The sequence below is a fragment of the Hermetia illucens genome, chromosome 2, assembly GCF_905115235.1.
Source record: "Hermetia illucens chromosome 2, iHerIll2.2.curated.20191125, whole genome shotgun sequence".
Lineage (NCBI taxonomy): Eukaryota > Metazoa > Arthropoda > Insecta > Diptera > Stratiomyidae > Hermetia > Hermetia illucens.
The window spans coordinates 4,210,918-4,231,475 of record NC_051850.1 but is presented as its reverse complement, the minus strand read 5'-3'; the positions used below and the strand labels follow the sequence as shown (position 1 = coordinate 4,231,475).

Sequence of the window (20,558 nt, the reverse complement as noted above, 5' to 3'; positions counted from 1 at the left end):
AAAACACAACATGGGTATGAATTATATTGAGGATAAAAAATCGCCTACTTTAGGTTTTAGTTGGCCAATGCAATGAATTTGTATTCTGTAGTGGTTGAGCAAAGATGGGATCGAAATATTTCCTATTCATTTGCCTGTGTCAAGTTATTTGAGGGCTTTCACCCCCCTATTCCTGAACTAAACCGGGATGTCACTATGCTCTCTCCATGGATAAGTTATTTTGATAGAATCATTTCCCTTAACTTTACACGCTAATATGAATAAAGCGAAAAATGGAAGACTGAAGACAGTGCCAGTTAAATGTTGAGGAACATCGATTTCATTCGCAACTAACTCGCCTGTATGATTTGCTTCTAAAATTAGCATAGTCTTCCTTTGATAGTGGTCAAGTTCAAGCTAGATGTTGTAAACTAACGTCGAATGTATTACATTAACAAGATTTCGTAGCACGCCTATTCCGGCATTTGTAAATTAAGCTGATACCTTTGTGGTACTGTTTTTCAATTGAATATCATTTTTTATCATTCCATTTTCGGATGGAATTCAAAAACAGAAAATGTATTCAACAGGTTGATGGCATTATTGCCAAGTTTGAGGTTATTTAGTCCACATCAACCTCTGACTGATGCATGCAATTATAATGTTTTCATTTTTGGAGGCATAGTTTGACTTTCCTGCTTTGTCAAGCCGGTTTTAGCAGAGAGTTTCTGTCGCAATTATTATTCGAGAATTGTTCCAGGGCCTCTATTCATATATTTTTAAAACACATTCGGATTTTGTCTGGGGCTATTGGTACTGTTTGCTCTCTTATATATATTCGGGAACACAACATGGGTATGAATTATATCGAGGATAAAAAACCGCCAAATCTAGATCTAAGCTAGCCAAAACAATGAGTTTTCATTCGACAGCAGTTGAGAATCTTTACCCTCTGGAGTAAGCTTCGCCTGCTTGACCTCTCTTAGTATTTCGACCTCGTCCATTACATGCCTGTTTTGCAACGGATGATTTTATATGCTGTCTATTCCAGTCTAGTCTTTTGGCTAATTCTGCCTCCTCATTTAGGAGCTCTTTACTCAAGGATGGACCAGTCGTTTTGCCTGGCCAATGTATGTTTTGGAGCAGTTCATCCAGTATATCTCGCTTTTCTGTGGTTAATCAGCTTTTGAGCGTATATTCCCTACTGGAGCCCACTACCACGATGTCACATTTAGACAAATTTGTTCGCATCTCGTTAAAAAATTCTTTGGAATAGGTGATACCTACCATATATGGTTTGCCTTTTCTTCTTTCTTGTTTGTGCAAGGTAGAGAGAGGTACTCAGAAGTGATTGACAGGTAATGTCTGCTCCCTTATACGAGAGGGGTTCGAAAAGAACTTAGCCTACAAAAGAGAAACGAAAATTTTTCAAAAGTGGTGACTTGTTTCTCAACATAGTTTCCTCTCAACTTGATACACTTGACCTAGCGATGCTCCAACTTCTTTAACCCATCCGAAAAATATGTTTTCTCGAGGCCTACAAAATATGCCTCGGGGGCGGCGATGACCTGTTCATTCAACTTAAGTTTCTGCCCGGCGAGTAACTCTTTCAAGTTTGGAAACAAAAAAAAATCGCACGGGGTCAAATCTCAAGAATACGGTGGATGGGGAAGCAGTTCGTAGCCTAATTCAACCAATTTGGATGTAGCGGCGACGGAGGTGTCATGGTGGAAGAGAATTTTTTTCTTTGCCAAATGGGGCTTTTTTCTGCAATTCGGTGTCGAATCGGCTAAATAATTCGGTCTAATAGGCCTCTGTGACCCTTTTGCCCTTCCACAGGTTGCCGATTCAGATCACACCTTGTGAATCTCAAAAAACAGTGGCCATCACTTTTCCGGCCGATAGGGCAGTCTTCGCCTTCTGCGGAGCACATTCGCCGGGTGAAGTCCACTGTTTCCACCGTTCCTTGGCCTCTGGTGTACCAGTGCGTTGACAGATCTCTTATGCACAAAAATGTCATTCAGGTTGTTACCCACGCGGTCGCGCCTACTGTCTCAGCTCTCGGACGCACCTTCAATCGGTGGTCTATCAATACGAGATCCTGAATTTTTGTCGCGTTGTCATGGACGTGCGACCACGTTGCAACTCGTTAAACCAACTTTTTAAGATCGCAGGAGCAGAGTCACCGTGCACAGAATCCAAGCGCTCTTTGATTTTGCTGCGCGAGTTCCCTTCCAAAAACATGAATCGAATTACCGAGCGATATTGTTTTTTTTTTCCATTTTCCTAAAATCCGCGGACACACCGTTCAAAACAAAATTACTCGCCTGGATTTTTGACAGTGAGCGTCTACGAGAATGCACTACACGATAGTGAATTTCTCTTTCGATAGTGGCGCCAACGGGAACGGCTAAGTACTTATCGTTCCGCCCTCGTATATATTCATAAACACCACATGGGTGTGAATTGTATCGAGGATAAGAAACTCCCTAATTTTGGCCTAAGCTTGCCAAAGCAATAAATTTGTACTCTGCAGCGGTTGAGCAATGAACTGTTTTTGAATGTTTCTCTAAAATACTTGACTGTTAAATGCGTGTACATTTGCCAGTGTTAGACTGTTTTAGGGCTTTTGCCCGACTACTCCTGAACTCAACCCGGATGTCACTATGTTCTTCCCATGCATAAGTTATTTGGTTCAAACCATTTTCCATAATTCTACACGAAGCATCTTTGGATTTTGGAATTCTTGTTTCACTTGTGCGCTGAGAGTTGTTGATAATGTTGTTTGGAATGAGTTAAGATCTTGTCCACAGTTTCCTTAAAAATTGTCGACAGTCTAGATTAATATAGGTCCTTGAAAGTTTACTGGGTGGTGTTTAAGAGCTTTCGCTCGTCTATTTTTAAACCACACCCTGATGTTTTCCTGTTCAGGGGAACGAGCGTGCTCAAAAGTGCTTGTCGGTTGACATTTACTTATCTATACTCACAAAAACACGACATGTGAATGTGAACTATATCGAGTATAAAAACCGCTTAGGTTAGATCTAAGCTGGCAAAAGCAATGAATTTATATTATGCAGCGGTTAAGCAAGTTTTTTTTTTAATATTTCCTCTGAGATAATTGTGTTTTAAATTTGTGTACGTTTGCCAGTGTCAGGTTGTTTGAGGGCTTTCTCTCGCTTCCTGAACTAAACCTGGGTGCCACTATGTTCCCTCGTAAGACATCTAAAAACTGATATCGCGTTCAATTTAAAAAAAGTTGGTGGCATTATTGGGAAGTTGAGGCGATTTATACAATACCAGCTTATAGCTGAATCTAAGTTAATGGTTGGATTTCGAAACCATACTTTTACTTGTTCACTTGACAAGCCGGTTTTAATTGATAGCTCCTGACGTAGTTGTTTGTCATAAATTGATGTTTGACAGGTTTCCTTTAAGATCAGCGATATTCTAAAAATAAAGTAGATTCGTACTCGCTTGCTAGTTATTTAAGAGCTTTCGCTTGCCTATTTTTAAACCACACCTTTATTTTTTCGGGACCGTGATGGAGCTTACTCCCTTATATATATTCACAAACACCACATGGGTGTGAATTGTATCGAGGATAAATAACTGCTTAAGTTTGGCCTAAGCTTGCCAAAGTAATAAATTTGTATTCTGCAGCGGTTGAGCTAGGAATTGTTTTTGAACGTTTCTCTAAAATACTTGACTCTTAAGTTCGTGTACATTTGCCAGTGTCAGGTTGTTTGAGGGCTTTTGCCCGTCTACTCCTAGACTAAACCCGGACGTCACTATGTTCTTTCCACGCATAAATTATTTTGAGGAAATAATTTTTCATAAGTCTACACGAAACATCTTTGGATTTTTTAATCCTTGTTTCACTTGTGCGCTAGTCAAGCCAGTTTTAACTGAGAGTTGTTGATAAGGTTGTTTGTCATGAATTAAGATCTTATCGACGACTTCCTCCATTAATGTAGGTCTGCTAACGTTTATTGGCTACATTTGAGAACTTTTACTCGTCTATTCTTGAACCAAACCCGCACTTTCTCTTGATCCGACTGTTTTGTCCATGGGAACCAACATACCCAAATGTGATATTTACTTCCTTATGTATATTTAAAAACACGACATGGGTGTCAATTATATTGAGTATAAAAAGCGCCTAGGTTAGATCCAAACTGGCAAAAGCAATGAATTTGTATTTTACAGTTGTTAAGCAAGGATTGTTTTGAAATATTTCCTCTGAGATAATTGTCTCTTAAATTCGTGTACATGTGCTAGTATTAGACTGTTTGTCGCTTCCTGAATTAATTGGATGCCACTATGTTCCCCCGTAAGACATATAAAACCTAATTTGAAAAAAAGTTGATGGTTTTATTGGGAGTTTGAGGTGATTTATACAATACCAGTCTGTAATGGTTTTATTTCGAAACCAGGCTTTTACCTTTGTGGTTGTCAAGCCGATTTTAATTGCTAAATCCTCACGTAACTGTTTGCTACTTAAGAGCTTTCGCTCACCTATTATTCGACTAGGTTCATCTTCTCTTCTGGAAAGTGTTGTTGCTTACTCCCTTATATATGTTCACAAACACAACATGGGTATGAATTATATCAAATATAAAAAAACCCGCCTAGTTTAAGTCTGTGTATGTTTCACAGTATCAAGCTGCTTCTATTCTTAAACTAAACCTACTAAACCTCTCTCTCCATGCATAAGTTATTTCGATGAAATCATTTTCTATAATTATACACATTAACTTCAAAAAAGCGAAAAAAATTAATGAAATTTTTAATGCATTATGTCTGTATGTGTATGTCCACCGTGTTTCAAGCGATTGAATCAAATTGAAGGGATGTATTTGGTAGCCCAATTACAAAACCCCTTTAAAGTATGGATTGTAACGTTGAACTTTTTGATTGTACTGTGTTTCAATGAAACGAAAAGATTCTTTTTTTTTTAACCCGAAATGCTTTGGGAACCAATTGCTCCCTTCTTCAGTGCTTACAATCTTAATCCAAGAAGTCAAAGGTCTTTAATTTTATTTGATTAATTGTTCGGATACTTGCCTTTTTGGATTACTTTAAAGTTAATGCAAAATTATTTCTAAATTAGGTTGAAAAACCATGAACTTGGAACTTTGAATCGCAGCCCCACCAGATTTTCAAATCATATTTCGCTGACTTCGATGGAATGACCGGCGTACACTTAGATGGGCCGCGATATGGAAATAGCTGCTCGTAAACGGTTACGCATTCATACGGCTCATAGTTTTTCGCAAGGTTTTCATTCATAAAACTCCAGATGTCGCGAATGGGAACGCCTTTCGTTGTAAAATGGCAAGGAATCTACGGTAGGACCGCTACACAAAATATTGGTAGAAAATCGGTTGTTGTTCTTTGCGACACCGGCAGCAAGAATAATACCAATATATGGATGGAGCTCAGTGGTAGTCACATCATTCCAAACTTTTGGATGCGAGTCGGAATTTTCTCCCTTCCACTTGTTAATAATTCCAGTCAACCTGCTGGGGGGTGCTGTCCCCACGTACTTGAGGAGGGCAATCAGACCCGAGTCTGCAAGGGATTCATCTGAAAAGACTTTTGCCACGAAGCCTCGCCGGAGGTTATCTGGTACCATGGGAATCGGGATGGCCCTCTGAGTGCATATGCTCCTGGAGAATGTGCTCTCGGGCCGGTTATTTGCGGTTGCCCCCTTGTGGGAGTTTCATGGTGGTTGTGGTTGTCTTCTCGGGCGCCGTACCCCTTAGATGCGGCAGAGGTATTAGATAGGCCAGTATAAACCATTGTCACTACACCAGTCATGGCGGGGCTCTAATTGTGGTCACCAAATCAATCCGTGTCCGTATAGTACCGTAGGATTATGCCTACACGGCAAGTACTCAGGTTAGCCCCCTCTTAGAGCTGAAAATGTTTTTTTGAGAATTGCGGAGCGGACCAGCTCTGGCCAAGCTTTGGCCAATAGTATGGGCGGATTTGCGCTCAATATAATTCGTAGTCATATTGTGTTCTGCGAATTATATAAAGGAGCACTTAACATCTGCAAGCCGCTTCGGTCACGCTGCTCCCAGGGGAGAGGTGAGGCAGCGTCTGACGATTTGCTACTGCCCTGGTAAGAAACCGTAAAGCCGTCATCACCTAATATTTTTAAAGTTTGGGTGCTAAGCCCTAAACGAGGGGTCCGTGGACCAAAAAAGAGGGAGTAAGTTGCTCCCCATTTAGTCCGTTCGGGCATCAAGTTGATGCAGACTTAGGACCCCGCATTCTCAAAAAAAAAATACACTCTCTGCTACTACTACATTAAAATAAAGCGAATTACATTACGTATAGAAAGCCTAGATACGTTACAGATAAAATTTAAACTTCGATATGTTTACCGGCAAATATAAGGCTGGGCTGAAAACACACAGATGGCGCTACTAGCATTAAATCCCTATGATGTTAAGTTAACGCTAATCTTCAAAAGATGCCTGTACAGTTTTGACAACTGTCGGTCTATTAGTTTGTGGGATAGAGCATTTTGAGTAAAGCATTTTTTGTTAGTTTGAAAAAAAGTGGGTAAATCAAGTGTTGGCGAAAAAGAAAAAAATACTGTTAAAGGCAACGCTTGGCTTTATAAACACTATTCGAGCTTTGCACCAGGGAAATGAACCGTTAATATGTGGTTTGCTGGATGACTGCAAAGTGAAGTTGGTCGAGATAGCTGAGGGTACATATGTCAAGGGAACATTTTGGACATATCATGCATGAAAGTTTGGGTATGCGAAAGGTCTGTTCAAAGTGAATGTCCCGCACGAGCTCATACTCGACCAAAAACAACGAGTTAACGATTCTGAGCAGTCTTTGAAGGTCTTCCTTAATAAAAAACGAGAATTTACGTGTCGATATGTGACAATAGACGAAACATGACTCCATTATTTCACACCAGAATCAAAACGATCGTCATCTGAGTGGACTGTACGTAGTGAATTGAGTCCAAGGCTTGTAAAGACGCAACAGTCGGTTGGCAAGGATATGGCATTAGTATTTTGGGATATGCATGGTATAATATGATGCCCGGATGGCTCAAGTGGTTAGAGCGCTAGGCTGTTGTAGTGGAAGGTCGCGATTCAAATCTTGCAGGGGGCAGAGGAATTTGTTATCGTGACTGGATGTCGGATACCAGTCAACTCAGCTGTGGATGAGTATCTAAGTCAAATCAGGGTAATAATCTCGAGCGAGTGCAAAGCTGACCGTGTATCGTTACGGCCTTGAATGAAGTGCTCTAACACACTTCAAGGCCCTGACCCAATATGGACTGTTGCGCCAACGATTATTATTATTGTGGTATAATATTCATCGACCGAGAAGGGAAAACCATCGAGAGCGACTATTACATAGTGTTATTGGAGCGTTTGAAGGATGAAATCACAAATCAATGAAAACGATAGCAAAATTGCATGAATTGGCCTTCGAATTGCTTCCGCATCCATCGTATTCTCCAGATCTCGCTCCCAACTATTTTTGCCTGTTCTCAGACCTAACAGAATGTTCGCTGGAAAGAAATTTAGCGCCGATGAAGTAATCGTCGGAACTCAGACCTGTTTTGAGACTAATGGCGAATCATACTAGAAAAATGGTATCGAAAAATTGTCTTCTTCTTTTTTTTCAGCCTTTGTCCCGTTCACAAGCTGGATCGGCTTGTCATGACCGGTTTCGCCATTTGGATCTATCAAATGCCTGATCTGGATGCAATCTCGAGGCTTTTAAATCCCCATCCAGCGTATCACGCCATCGTTGTTTCCGCCTGCCTTTTGGTCGTTTACCATCGACTTCGATGTTTAGACCAATCCTGGCAAGAGAATTCTCGTTAGCGCAAATTACGTGACCATACCATCGAAGATGTCTCTCTCGCAATTTTGCCACCATCGCGCATATCGGATAACGATCGCGGATATCCTCATTTCGGATGTGAATCCTTAAGGGTTTTAAGTGAGCACCTGTCGGGAAGACTTAATCCCACGGTCTTCTTAACACACGGATTGATTTTATGACCACAATCAGAGTCCCGCTGTGACAAGCAACAACGGTACCAGTCTATACCAAGTGCATGGCTTAGCATTCATTGTGGTGGATGCAAGACTTACCTAAATCTCTACCGAACTGAGGAGTACGGCACCCGTGTTGAAACGCAACACCATGCCGAGGGCCGAAGGTTTCTTCTCGCTTGAGCATAACCACAACCCCCATGAAGCTCGCACTAGGAGGCCAACCGCAAACAGTCCAGGGGCTATCCCGGTTCCCATGGTATCAGTATACCCCTGGTAAGGTTTCGTGACCAATTGCCACTTCAGATGAGTCCCCGCGCAGTCTCGGGTTTGATCGCCTTAATTAAGCCTTTGGAGCATTCGCCTACTGCATCACGGACGGTAAGCCAAAGTGAATTCAGTGTCTCCCGGTGCCACCACTATGGAGGTTCTCCTCGGCCACTTGGTTTTGGTTCTGCCGACAGGGTTGCCGCCCCGTCTTCCTCGCCGCCACCTCGCCACCTCTGAGCACCCCATTTCAGATGTGATCAAAACATATCACGTCACTAGTCCAACGCAACATTTTCGTCTCCATGACCGCAAGACGCCGCTCATTGTCTTTTATAGTCGGCCAACACTCAGAACCATAGAGGACGACAGGACGGACGATATATATGGTATCGAAAAATTATATGACCGCTATAATCGTTGCATCGCTCTTGAAGGCAACTATATTGAAAAATAAAATCAAATTTTATAATTTTTTTGTTTTTTTTATGTCAGCCAACGAACTATTCAGCCCAATTGTTACGTACGTTGCCAATAAAATTTGGAATTAAACGTATTGTTTCCTTAATATTCAGTTTGTTCAGCGAGCGAGCTCAGCGATTTCCACTAGTAAAAATGCTTTCAAATTTTTTTATTTCTTAAGAACGCTTTTATTCGACTTGACGTTTATCAAAATGTTTTTATTATTTTTTTTTAGAAATTATGAAGTTCAAGATTGCGATTGAATTTATTAATGTTTTTTTATTTTTTCCATTATTGCTTTCCATATAAATTGAAGTCATTTATGTAATTTTTAAACCGTTAATAAAATGTTCATTTGATGAATTTCGATTAGTTTCCTTCTCCTCAAACTATATTTTCCAGGTCATGTAAGGAAGGTGATTTTGGCCCCTTCGCATACGCTGAATGTTCTTCTTCCCTGCCTTAGTAAGGAACTCCACCAGATGTCCCGTTTTTCCACCGTTATTCACCAATTTTATATTTTTAGTACCTGCCCGGTTTCCTGTCCTACGTCATTGCTCCATCTGATTCAGAGTCGGCTATATCTTCTTCTACCACATACATTGCCCCTACAGACTAGGTAGGTAGGATCATCTTTGCCCCTATGGATTAGGTTAGATGGCCCACCCACCGCAACACATTGAACCTGACTTCACCCACAACCCCTTACGGAATCGTCATATCCTCCCTTCACAGGATTCTCTCGAATGCAGGTAAGAGCTCACAATTCTGCTTCTCTTTAGATTACTCTTTTTATTTTTGATAGAATCCTATTCTTAAGGGAAACTTTTTCATGGGCCTTATTTTAATCAAAAATAACTACACCCATCGGACACATCCCTTCTATTAGGAATTGCGTATGACAGTGTAACGCATTTCATAATAGAAGGGGGTCGTCCGATGGGTGTAGTTATTTTTGATTTTACATACGCAAAAATGTGATTTAGATTGCGTAATATTCTAAGACCATCCGAGTTGACCAAATTCAACTAAGAGGACAAAGCTATTCCAAACACCTTAAAAACGACGGACACTGAAGTATTAGCCAGATGTTAACCAGGCTCGGGAATGTGGGGTAGGTCCTTTTGGAGGCTTCAACCCCTTTCACTTTATTAACAAAAATTCTCGTGTCCTTAATCCGGTATGTTCGGAACACGTCAAAATCTGAAATATAAGAATAAAAAGAGCGGATCGTGGAAATCTTCAAAAGATTCTGGCCTGGACAGAGTGTGTGATTTTTACCCACTAAAACCATCCCTGGCTTACCCCCTGCCCTGTGGAACCACCATAAGGTATTGCATCGCGGAACTCTGGCCTGAACAGAGGGTGGGATTTTTACCCACTAAAATCCTCTAGGTTTTTCCCCTCGTCTTTGAATCTCGGACAATGGAAGAATATGTGCTCTGAGTCCTCGAGGATTTGTCCAGTTTGAACCTTAGCGATACCCAACATGCCCCGTCAGAAACTGGGTGAGATTATAATTATCCATCCATCGGCCATTTCCCGAGTGGATCCAATGCTCCTGTCATCTATTTACCGATCGCTCCCTTTCGGCGTTTTTCGTCTGCGACAAAGGAAAGACTGACTTCAGATTGTATATAATCGTCATCTCATCTGCCAAGATGTTAATTGGCATCATTCCGGAGATAACGAATTCGGCCTCATCTGAGACGGCTCTGAAGGCAGACCACAACCTTAGGGCTCAGTTTATGAACATAACACAAGTATACAGTGGCCCTCCCAGGTTCGGCATTATCCTTGTCAGGACCATACTCACCATGGATCCCATGTCACAAGCATATTGCGCGTGTTGTTTAAAACTTAACTTCGTATCTATCATCATGCCCAAGTATTTGATGGTCAGCTTGGAAGTGATGTTTTGTCGATTCTAATTCGGGCGTAATTTCGCTTCCGGCGCTTTGTAATGAGGACCGCTTCCATTTTTTCTCCGCAAATGCCAGTCCAGCGCTCTCTAACCAGACCTTAACAGTACTGATTGCTTCGCAAGAGTATAACTCAGCATCATCTAGATGCTTTGCAACTACAACCATCGGCATAACCCACCGCCGTGGCCTCCTCTGGAACCGAAATGTTTACCAGCCTTAGATAGCAGCACCAAGCACTAGGGAATATCTCCTCGGGCATGCACGCTTCGATCAATTCAGCGAACATTGCCCGGTCTAGTTTTTACGGCGAGCTTGAGGGCTCTATTAGGTATGCCATCCAAGCCCGGAGCTTTGTTCTCATCTATTCTACTATAGATCTCCAAAAGTTCGCCCGTGGTTACTGTAGGACTTGCCATCACATTCACAGATCTCTTGTAAACATGCTCATTTGTCCCTGATCACCCCTACCTACCGCCTTCTGAGCCGTTCGTCTGGCTCGTCGGTAGGCTAATCGAAGACTAGCCAGTTCACTATTCCACTAGTAGTTGGGTCTTCCTCTGGGAAATGGGCGCCTCCTAGGAAGGGACGCGCCACACGCCTTGGCAATGAATTGCGTGACATGGATAACTCTCTCCGCGGGCTGGCCTAGCCACACTTCCAAGAAGCATCTCTCGTTCAATGCTTTTGCAGACCAGCCTGTTGCCCTTCTCGGCTTTAGATATCTGGTTTCCTTGGCTTGTGGCTCTCTCCTTAGCTCAAAGATGATTGCCTGGTGATCGCTATTGGTGTATTCCTCGCTAACGTGCTAGGAGGTACCAGTGCAGGGCTGACAAAGGTCAGGTCGATTGAAGAATAGACCCCCTTTGTGAAAGGTGCTTGCATCAACTGCATTGACCAAAATTAGGTGCACCTGGTAAAAGTCTCTAATAGACTTCGATCCCTTCCGCTACCCTCCCTGCTTCCCCTTCGAGGGTCTAAGCATTGAAGTCACCGGGAATCATCTTCGGTTTTGGCCTGGGCTCGCCGGCTCTACATTTTGCCCCATATCTAGCGTCTTCGACGTCGCAGCGTCGAAATTCTTGGATTTCGTGAATCTGCGTCGCCTCCCATTTCCAACGAGGTATCCCCCACTGCAATCCGACGATTTTGCATTTTTCGTCGGTTTTCCGACCCGGGATCCGTCAGAATTTTCGTTTGATTTGTTTTTGTTCGTCATTTAAGTTGTTTACCAGTGCATCGTGTGCAAAGGAGCGGGCCGCAATAATCAGGAACGGGTACACCCTCGGGGGCAAAGCCCCTAGCCCAGTTCATTGAGGCGTAACCTACGATAAGCTGATCCCGGAACTCATGGACCGATCAGCGCTCATTCGGGGCAACGGGGTCTACTAACACCGGTTCAATGCGCACTACCCGGCCAGGGTCCCGAAGGGGCTGGCTCCTGATACACGCCACAACTACCACCTTTGCAGAGCTAGACTCACATTACCCCATCGAGCTCGACAAGGGGTTGTCGACGGCCCGAGGACTCCGCGGCGTATATCGGTCACCGAGAAACTTTCTCAAGGCTACTATCTAGGACGCCGGTATTATGGCAGCTAGGGGGTCGAACTCTTTGCTCCGGCACCTCGGGGGCACCACTTCCGATATCGTAAGCGACCCGTTAAGGATCGTTGAAGACTTTTGAAGCGAAAAAATTGTGGGAAAAATCATTGCGCATATTCATCATGGTAGGATTGAAGAGCATATTTATTGGTGGAGGATCAGCCTCGTCGAGAGTTTCTTCCTCAGGGCCAGAATCTTTTTCGAAGGGTCCAGAATGGAGACGCCTCAGGAGAGGCGCATCCGGCAGCGGATTTCCTCCTCACGACTCTGTCGAAATTCAAAACATTGCATTTCCAACCCCAATAACTACATACATATATTATTCAAAGATAATTTAAAGACTCACAACTTGAAAAACACAATTAGGCTACCTCACACAGCATCGTCATCTACGTACAAATACAATGTTTTCTGAATATCCGCTTCCATTTTCTTCTGTTTAGCCAACTGCCATGCTTCCAAATTGGTCATAACATCGGCCAAAACGTCCTTATAAAACAGCCGTTGCTCCTCCGGCCCATCGTTGATTTCAACTTGAGTTTGGAAATCATAATTGGGTTCATAATCATGCAACTTCAAAAAGTGATCAAAATAGAATGGAATGCAATTGTCCTGGAGTGAATTGAGAATTTCCGAGTCCTGACCACTCTCAATTTGGCCCTCCTCATCATCGCTTGCAGTGAATGCCTGTATGAAAAGTTGATTTTTCTCGGAAATGACTTTCGGTTTCTCTTTCTTCAGAACTTTCTTCTTTTTGAAGAAGACACGGGGGAGCTTGCCTGTGCGGGGTGGTTTCTGGTACGGTGGGGTCATGTTCCGTTTGATTTCCTCAAGGGCAAGAAGGATTCGCTTTTCGATTAGACAAGCTTGCTGAGACTGCATCAGGGAGTACTCCTGGTTCTTGCGATATGCCTTTTCTATTTGTTGGCGTTTTTTGGTAGGGATATTATCTAGTTTGCCTGGAAGAGAAACATATGATAGCGATAAGGGTAGATAATGCAAGCAGGGATCACTTACCTATGACATCCATCAGGTGTCCAAATATCATCTGCAACTTATCAATAGCACTGCAATCTTCCTTTACATCATTTCTTATGTGCTGAGGTATGACTTTCACATAAATCATATCGCAAAGTGGTTCAATAGTTCTCATCCGCGGTGAGCCTACACTTTGCAGCAAAGGTTCGTCAATCAGCTCCCTAGTCGCTACTTCCAACTTCTTTGCTCGATCCTCCATGAAATATCGATTGGCACCGCGATTCTTGACAAACTTCGTAGTATGGTCAATAAACTGACCGGAATTCTGTGTAAACTGGTTGTATTCCTGCTGAAGATTCGCCAGGACCCACATTGAAAAGTGGAGCTCAAGGAGACAGATGAATGTCCGAATTTTGAGCTTAATCACACCCTCGTTGAATGTTTGCGCGTCCGGGAAGACTATTTCAATGGGGTGGCTCCTCTTTAAGTAGACATTCTCGTAATACTCTTTTATGGCCCAAGCATCATCGCGATCCCGTTTTCGAATGTTAACAAATCGACGATTGTTTATGGACGTTCGAAAGTTCTCCAGTGTCCCATCTTCTTGCAAGTGGATCCAGTCGTGTTCTAATCGCCAGCTTTGCTCCATTATCAGGTAGTGGAAATTTTGAAGGATAGTGCGACGGATCCAATCATCTTCTGTGAAAACTATTCTCATGTTGAGCTTGATCATCTCCCTCTCGAGTTCTTGGAAGTTCTTCTTAAGTATATCCGTTTTGTGGTAGAAGGGCTTAATTTTTTCGATCGTAAGCATGGACAAATGATAGTGACGTTCTTGCCATTTTTGGAAGAGCTCATGGCACATATCCCTTAATTTGATAACTTCTTGGGCATACTCTGCTTCTTTCTGCTGGATGATTTGCTGTTCAGTGATTTGGCCCCGGATATAAAGTGTCTCAAACTTCTTTCGGACCCCATCACGCAGCATTATCATAGATGTCTTCCTCTTAAATGGTGCGACTGTTGGCCGGTTGCGAAGCTCGTGTTGATAATTTTCGTCCCATTCGGTAGCTAACCTGGATGCCGCTTTGAAATTTTTTCCGCCCAGTAATTCAGTCTTGAAATCAGGGGTTTTAACTTCGAGTCGCTTCCGTATACCTGTGCGCGCCCTTTGAGTGTATGTAAAGAACTTATCTGCAGGTTTCGCCAGGTTGATTTGATCCTGCTTCTGCCCAGAAAAGGGGACTGTATAGTATGGAGCATTGTATTCATCAACAGCATCAGCCCGAGCAGCTTTGATTCGAACTCGATCGATCTCCTCAAAAGGTACAAACGATTTGGTTATATAATCACAAGGGATTTTCTTATCCTGGATCATCATATAGCTTCCACTATCGTTGGTGAAGTTTGTGCAAATGGAACTTTCTAAGGAGGTGACGCACGATTTAATGCTTTCAATCTCCTTCATAATTTCGCCAGCATACTCTTCCTCATTCACTATAAATTCGTTACCACTTTCCTTGATGTTTTCCAACTCACGTCTGAGCTCTGTCGCCATCTTCCGAATAGAGTCAATATATTCGCTTTTTCCGGGCAGGTTATCCTTATACGCTTCCCTGCTTTTGTACTTTTTTTCTTGCACATTTGATAATGTCACCGTGCTAGGAACTTTCTTGGCACTAGCCACCTCTTCAACGCTCATTGTCTCCGGTTTCTTAGTATCCAATTTGTATTTAATTTGCGGCAATGATAAATCGCGCTCCTTATAATCCTTTCCTCGAGGGTAGGCCTTCTCAAAAGGCCGTTTCTGCTTTGAAACCTTTGCGGAAGCCACTTTTTCTTCTTTGTTGAGATCTGGCAGCTTATTTGTGTAGCGAACCCTGATTGTCCTATGATCGGTCGGATCAGCATGAGAATGGTGGTGTCGAGCATCGAATAGTTGAGTGTACGCAGATTTTTTCATCTTGAGGTTTGGTGGCAAGACTGCATCGGGCTTAATTGCAACAAGTCTGGGAACATCATAAGGAGCTCGCGGTGATACTTTCCTCGTCTTAGTCCTGGCTTCGTTCCTTAGAGTCACGATACTCACCGAGTCTGCTGAGAAATTATCATATACAAATGATTCACTTTCTCTAAGTCTAGGTCGTCGGGGATGATTTCTGAGGGTTGGTTCTCGAAATTTCGGAGCAGGCATATCAGCAATGGTCATATGATGCTTCAATAGCTCATAGGTAGAACGTCCGAGATTTTCCTTAGATGCATTTTCGATACTGGTCTTTCTTTGAATTTGTTGCTGTTGATCATCATTAGGAATCCACTCGGAACTTTCTGTTTCGGACGTTTCGCATGGATCCTTAGTTAGATTTTCAGCTTTTTTATTATATGGTATACCGAGGTAGCGTAAACGTCGGTGCCTAGAAAACGGTGGAGAGTAGAAGTGGGTTACTAGCAGGAGATATGTTTATTTTAGGAATACGCCTCTGCCACAAGTTCCTAGACGATAAAACGCTCGCCTATTGGCAAATTTATAAGAATGTCAACCGGGAAGCAAAGAAAGCGATCGCTATCAACCGAGATCTTTACGATAAACTGGACACTCTGGATGGCGAGAGAGATCTGTATCGACTTGTCAAAAACTGACACGAACCAACACTTCTGTTGCGTTAATGACAAGAACGGTACTCTGCTTACCGACCGTCGAGCCGTGGCGGATAGATGGCGAGAATATTTCGAGCAGTTTTCAACTGAAAAATTTGTTCAACCTCCCCTTCCACAATCATAACCGACATTTGGAGGCGTGACGCCTGTCAGCGCAACTGGTGCTAAGAGGTGGCGGGGAGAAAGACAGGGCGGCAACCCTGTCGGCCAAACCAAAACCAAGTGGCCGAGGAGAACCTCCATAGGCGAATGTTCCAAAGGCCTAATTCGGACGGTCAGACCCGAGTCTGCACGGGGACTCATCTGAAGTGGTAATTGGCCACGAAACCTTACCAGGGGTATACTGGTACCATGGGAACCGGGATAGCTCCTGGACTCTCATGCTTCGGGCGAACTCCCGTTGTATGTGAGCACAGAATGAACCTGGCGGAGGAAAAGAAGGAGGCAATCCTCATTGCAAATCGCCAGAGAAGAAATACGATCAGTCTGCGCGTGGGAAGCCATATGATCGTCTCAAAGCCGACCATCAAATACTTTGGCGTGACTCTCGATGCCAGCTTGAGTTTCAAAGGGCATACATCGTACGCCTGTAAAGAAATTGGAAAGGCCACCACGGCCTTCGACAGGATAATGCCGAACGTAGGTGCACCAAAACCCGTCACCTGTGTGGGCTGAGGCTTTGGATAGCGTACAGAACTGGAGGAAGATCAATTCTGCCTATTGTCTGTTTGTGCTGAGGGTATACAGCGCATTTCGAACTAGTTCGGATGATGCGGTGTTCGTAATTGCAAGGATGATTCCTATTGACCTATTAGCGAGAGAGATGCGATGCCTGTACGGATGGAGGCAGGCGAGTCCATCAGATAGATGTCGTGGTATTCCGGAGAACTCAGAGCACGTGCTGTTTGAGCGCCCGAGATTCTGAAAGGAGAGAAGAAGCCTTGGGAGTAGGCCTGAGCACCCAAAACTTAATCCGGGAAATGCTCAGGTCGGAGGCAAAGTGGACTTCGGTCATCCCCACAATTGTGCGGATATAACCCCAGCTCTTGAGAGAGGCACGCGCAAGTAGTGCGTAAAGAAAGGGTGAGGCGAATGAAGACAGAATGGAGCTGCTGAAGAAGGCAAAGAGGTGGAACACTGCAGAGCTGAAAACATAAAGGCCTACGAAAGGTAAGCTCGCCCGCGAAGTGATGCCTAAATAGTGGTTTCGTGGGGCAAAGACAGGAGAGAGGTGGGGGTGCTTTTTTAGTGAGTGCGAATCACACACTACATCCACGCCAGCTTTGACGCTCACACGGGCGAGGTGGATTGGATGTGTCTTTCTAAGATTTTTTGACACATTTGTGTATAAATATATATATATGGTTCCACCTACGCACCATCGCTCGTGATTACCTGAAATGCCCTTCAGCTCCCCCCACGACTTGCCAAGATGCTCGTGCTCTCTACTGTTCTGCGCGAAGTGCCCTTGGGGCGACCCACTCGTCGGTCCATGGAAAAATGGAGATAGATATTTCAAAGCCTAAAGGATCAATAAAGGATGGCACCGCCTTTAAAAAACAGAAAATGATGTAGATGCCTGATTCTATGATAACTTGACAGAAAGAACTCGTATCGGATAAAGGGGTTAATTCCTCTCTAAAACCTGATAAATAACCAATCTTACCTTTTAACATGGCGCTCTTTTCTCTTACTGTCCGCATACGCCTCGGCCTGTTTGAAAAACTTTTCAAAAACCCCACTTTTCCCCCCACCTGTTTCTTCTGTTGAATCCCTCAGTCTCTTCTGCTTCCTTGCACCATACATATACCCAGTTAGATTGAACTTTTTCACTTTGGTATACTTGGGCTTCTTCACTTTCAGACGAACCTCTTTACGTTGTGCATAAGCATGCGGTGGTGGATTTTCCAAATACTCTCTTATCGGAGCCTTTTCAACTTCTTTAATAGGCTTAAGTTTAGTTTGGAAAAGATTGATATTCGGATCGGTTGGAAGATATGTTCGCTTCAAGGAGGACGGGTTGTATTGAAAGAATGCTGGGGGACTAACATTGGGCACGAGCTGTCGGAACCACGATGATCGTGATTGACATGTTCTCTCTGGTCTATCCTCTTTTGTTTTGTGCTTACGATCGATGAGACCACGCGGTTCGGTGTCTAGTTTGTAGTGGAAACCACGTAACTTGTAGGTTTCCTCATCAACTTTTCCGACCTCCAGAGCGTCTTCATCGTCGGTGGATTGCTCACTGAGAGATACTTCATTCTCTGTTACGCCGGGAATTGGCACAAAGTCTGTGGACAGTTGATTGGCTTTCCTCTGGATACCTGGAAGCAACCGATATTTATTCACTACATCACGAAAGAGCCATGAGGGTCTTCCTTTGTGGGCTACAATTTTTTTATGGAAACAAATGTCTGTTCCTTTAACAGAACACTGAGAAGAGGAGTTCTCCCGATTCAACAAAGGAAGACTCTTCTTGTTCTTTTCACCTAAACGACTGGATGCCAAACTCTCTCCAAAAGGGCTAACTTGATGAACCTTCCTGAGCTTATCTTACCTTGTCTCTCAAATTGTTCCGTTGCAATAACTGCCTTGTCTTCGATAATTTTCCGCGATTCTGCCATCTTCTTTTTCAGATTTTTGGTCTCACGAAGAGTGTGCGGATATTGTCTCTTCACATGGATCGGAGGCAAGTTCTTATACATTTCCAAACACTCCTGATACTTATCCTTGAGCAGGTCCTCAAAGAATTGCTCTCCCAAATCGAAAATCAAGTTTTCCTCTTTGAGCTTTATCTCCTCTGCTCTCTTCTCAGCAGCTTCTTGCTCTTTGTTCTTCCGGGTAAGCCATAGTTGATAGTAGCGATCTATTCGACGAGAGAGTTCGGTTTCAATCACCGCTTGATTCTCCTTTTTGGTTGTAGTCCGATATAGTTGGGCAAACGCTTCCGGTTCTGTATCCAGTGGAATTTCTTCCGGAGAAGCCTTTTTATATATTGGATAGGGCGTTTCTTCGGGTTTTTCTTTTGGCTCTTCTTTGGCGGTCTCTTTTTCATTTTGCTGATCGGTTTCTTCAAAGTCCGTGTCGATGTTAAAGAATTCGGGGGTGGCATATTCCTGTTTCCGTTGCTTCTCCTCGCTCAGTTTTGCAATTTCGGCTTTCATCAATCTCCGTTTCATATGCAGTAGTTGATGGTAATACTCGCGAGCGTTTTGAATTTCTTGCTCGTCCTTTTCATATGTTTGCCGATAATCTCGACCCTAAATAGAAAACCAAGTGTAATTCCTAGAAAAGTTACCCAATTATGAATAAGACCTCACCTGCAGATCAAGGTTCAGGGGATTTTCTAAATCGAAATTTTCACATTCAACTATTGAGGACGTTGACGCCGTCGGGGTGTCTACATTATCCGCTAGTTCTACCTTCTCCAAAATTTGTTTGAGCTGCTTAACATGATGTCCATGTCGTGGAACAGGACAATGAGCCTGACGTGGATTCTCTGTCAAGGACATCAAGGGATAATTTCCAGTTCTCATGCGGAATATTTTCTGTATAGTGGTGGGACGTTGGGGATGTTTGTCAGATCGCTTGTTACCGCAGCATGGTCCTAAACCCCCCATGAAGTTGATTTCATTTTCAGGTTTTGCACAACCAATACATAATTCACTATCCATTAACCCGGTGTCTTCAGATCTTCGATCTCTCGTCCTCATAGAGGGCATGTGGTGTGTGTCGATCATTTTCTGGGAGACTTGAGTTGAAGTAGATACTGGCTCAGCATCAGGCTCCTTTATTTTTTGTTGCTCTGCAGTCTCATCCTTCTCTTCTTCGCAAACTAGCTCTTTATATATTCTCATATAAGAGGGTTCATCGGGGTTTGGTCTGCATTCTATAGGATCCTCAATAAGAAGCTCAAAGGTCTGACGTGGAGGCTTATATTGCGGAAAAATGCAAGGGGGTAGTTCCTCTGGCGCGATAAAAGTAGATATAGGTTGTTCTTTGAATCGAATACTTTCATGTGATCGCGCTTCCGCTTCAAGGTTTCTTATACCTCCAGGTCTCGGTTGAAGGGTTCGGCCATCTATTATTTTATTTGCTTGAATATTGTCGCCTAATAGTTTCAGTTGCGACCCATTATTGTCCATTAGCATGGTATCCGTTTTACTGGTGGCGAATGACATCCAATCCATCTTTATTAAGAAATAGAATCACTCAAAAATATACTTTATTGTTTTTTGGGTTATTATCGGCAATAAACGTTGACGATTTAGTTCGTTGTCAACGTCAGCCAACTAGGTTGTGTACTTTCTAATGAAGTTTTTATTTTGAAGTCTATAGAGGCCTAGAATCCTTGAAGATGTTTAGTTTGAAGGTTCCAGTGTATGTAGATTCCTTATTCTCCTGGGCTAATGTGAAAAATATGACTCAAGCGATAGGTACTCCAGGATAATATCACAAGTGTAACCTGGTTCTTTTTAAATATTAAATACGAAGATTAAGAATGATGGTTTCATCCGTAGCCCTGCCTCACCTCCGCACTGAAAGCAGCACGATCACAAGTGGCTAAGAAGTGTTGTGCACTCCCTTAGATACACACCTTGGCAAATACAAGATGAGTGTGACATATTCAGGACGAAAACCG

At 43.2% G+C, this 20,558-nt stretch overlaps 1 protein-coding gene across 1 annotated transcript; it reads right to left on the bottom strand.

Annotated features, from left to right (window-relative positions):
• Nucleotides 1-12,580: 12,580 nt before the first annotated feature.
• LOC119647523 lies at nt 12,581-20,106 on the bottom strand. The gene is made up of 5 exons (XM_038048493.1): nt 19,237-20,106; nt 18,474-19,176; nt 17,583-18,240; nt 13,298-15,672; nt 12,581-13,239 (listed from the first exon to the last, which is right to left on the bottom strand). Exons 1-5 carry the CDS (start codon nt 20,104-20,106, stop codon nt 12,653-12,655), a joined length of 5,193 nt encoding a protein of 1,730 aa, XP_037904421.1. The 3' UTR covers nt 12,581-12,652.
• Nucleotides 20,107-20,558: the final 452 nt, after the last annotated feature.

Coding starts and splice junctions, on each gene's coding strand:
- LOC119647523 (XM_038048493.1), bottom strand. CDS start 20,106: ATGGATTGGATGTCATTCGCCACCAGTAAAACGGATACCATGCTAATG. Junction 19,177..19,236: donor CCCTGAACCTTGATCTGCAG/GTGAGGTCTTAT, acceptor TTTTCTATTTAG/GGTCGAGATTATCGGCAAAC. Junction 15,673..17,582: donor AAAGAGCGCCATGTTAAAAG/GTAAGATTGGTT, acceptor ACCGTTTTCTAG/GCACCGACGTTTACGCTACC.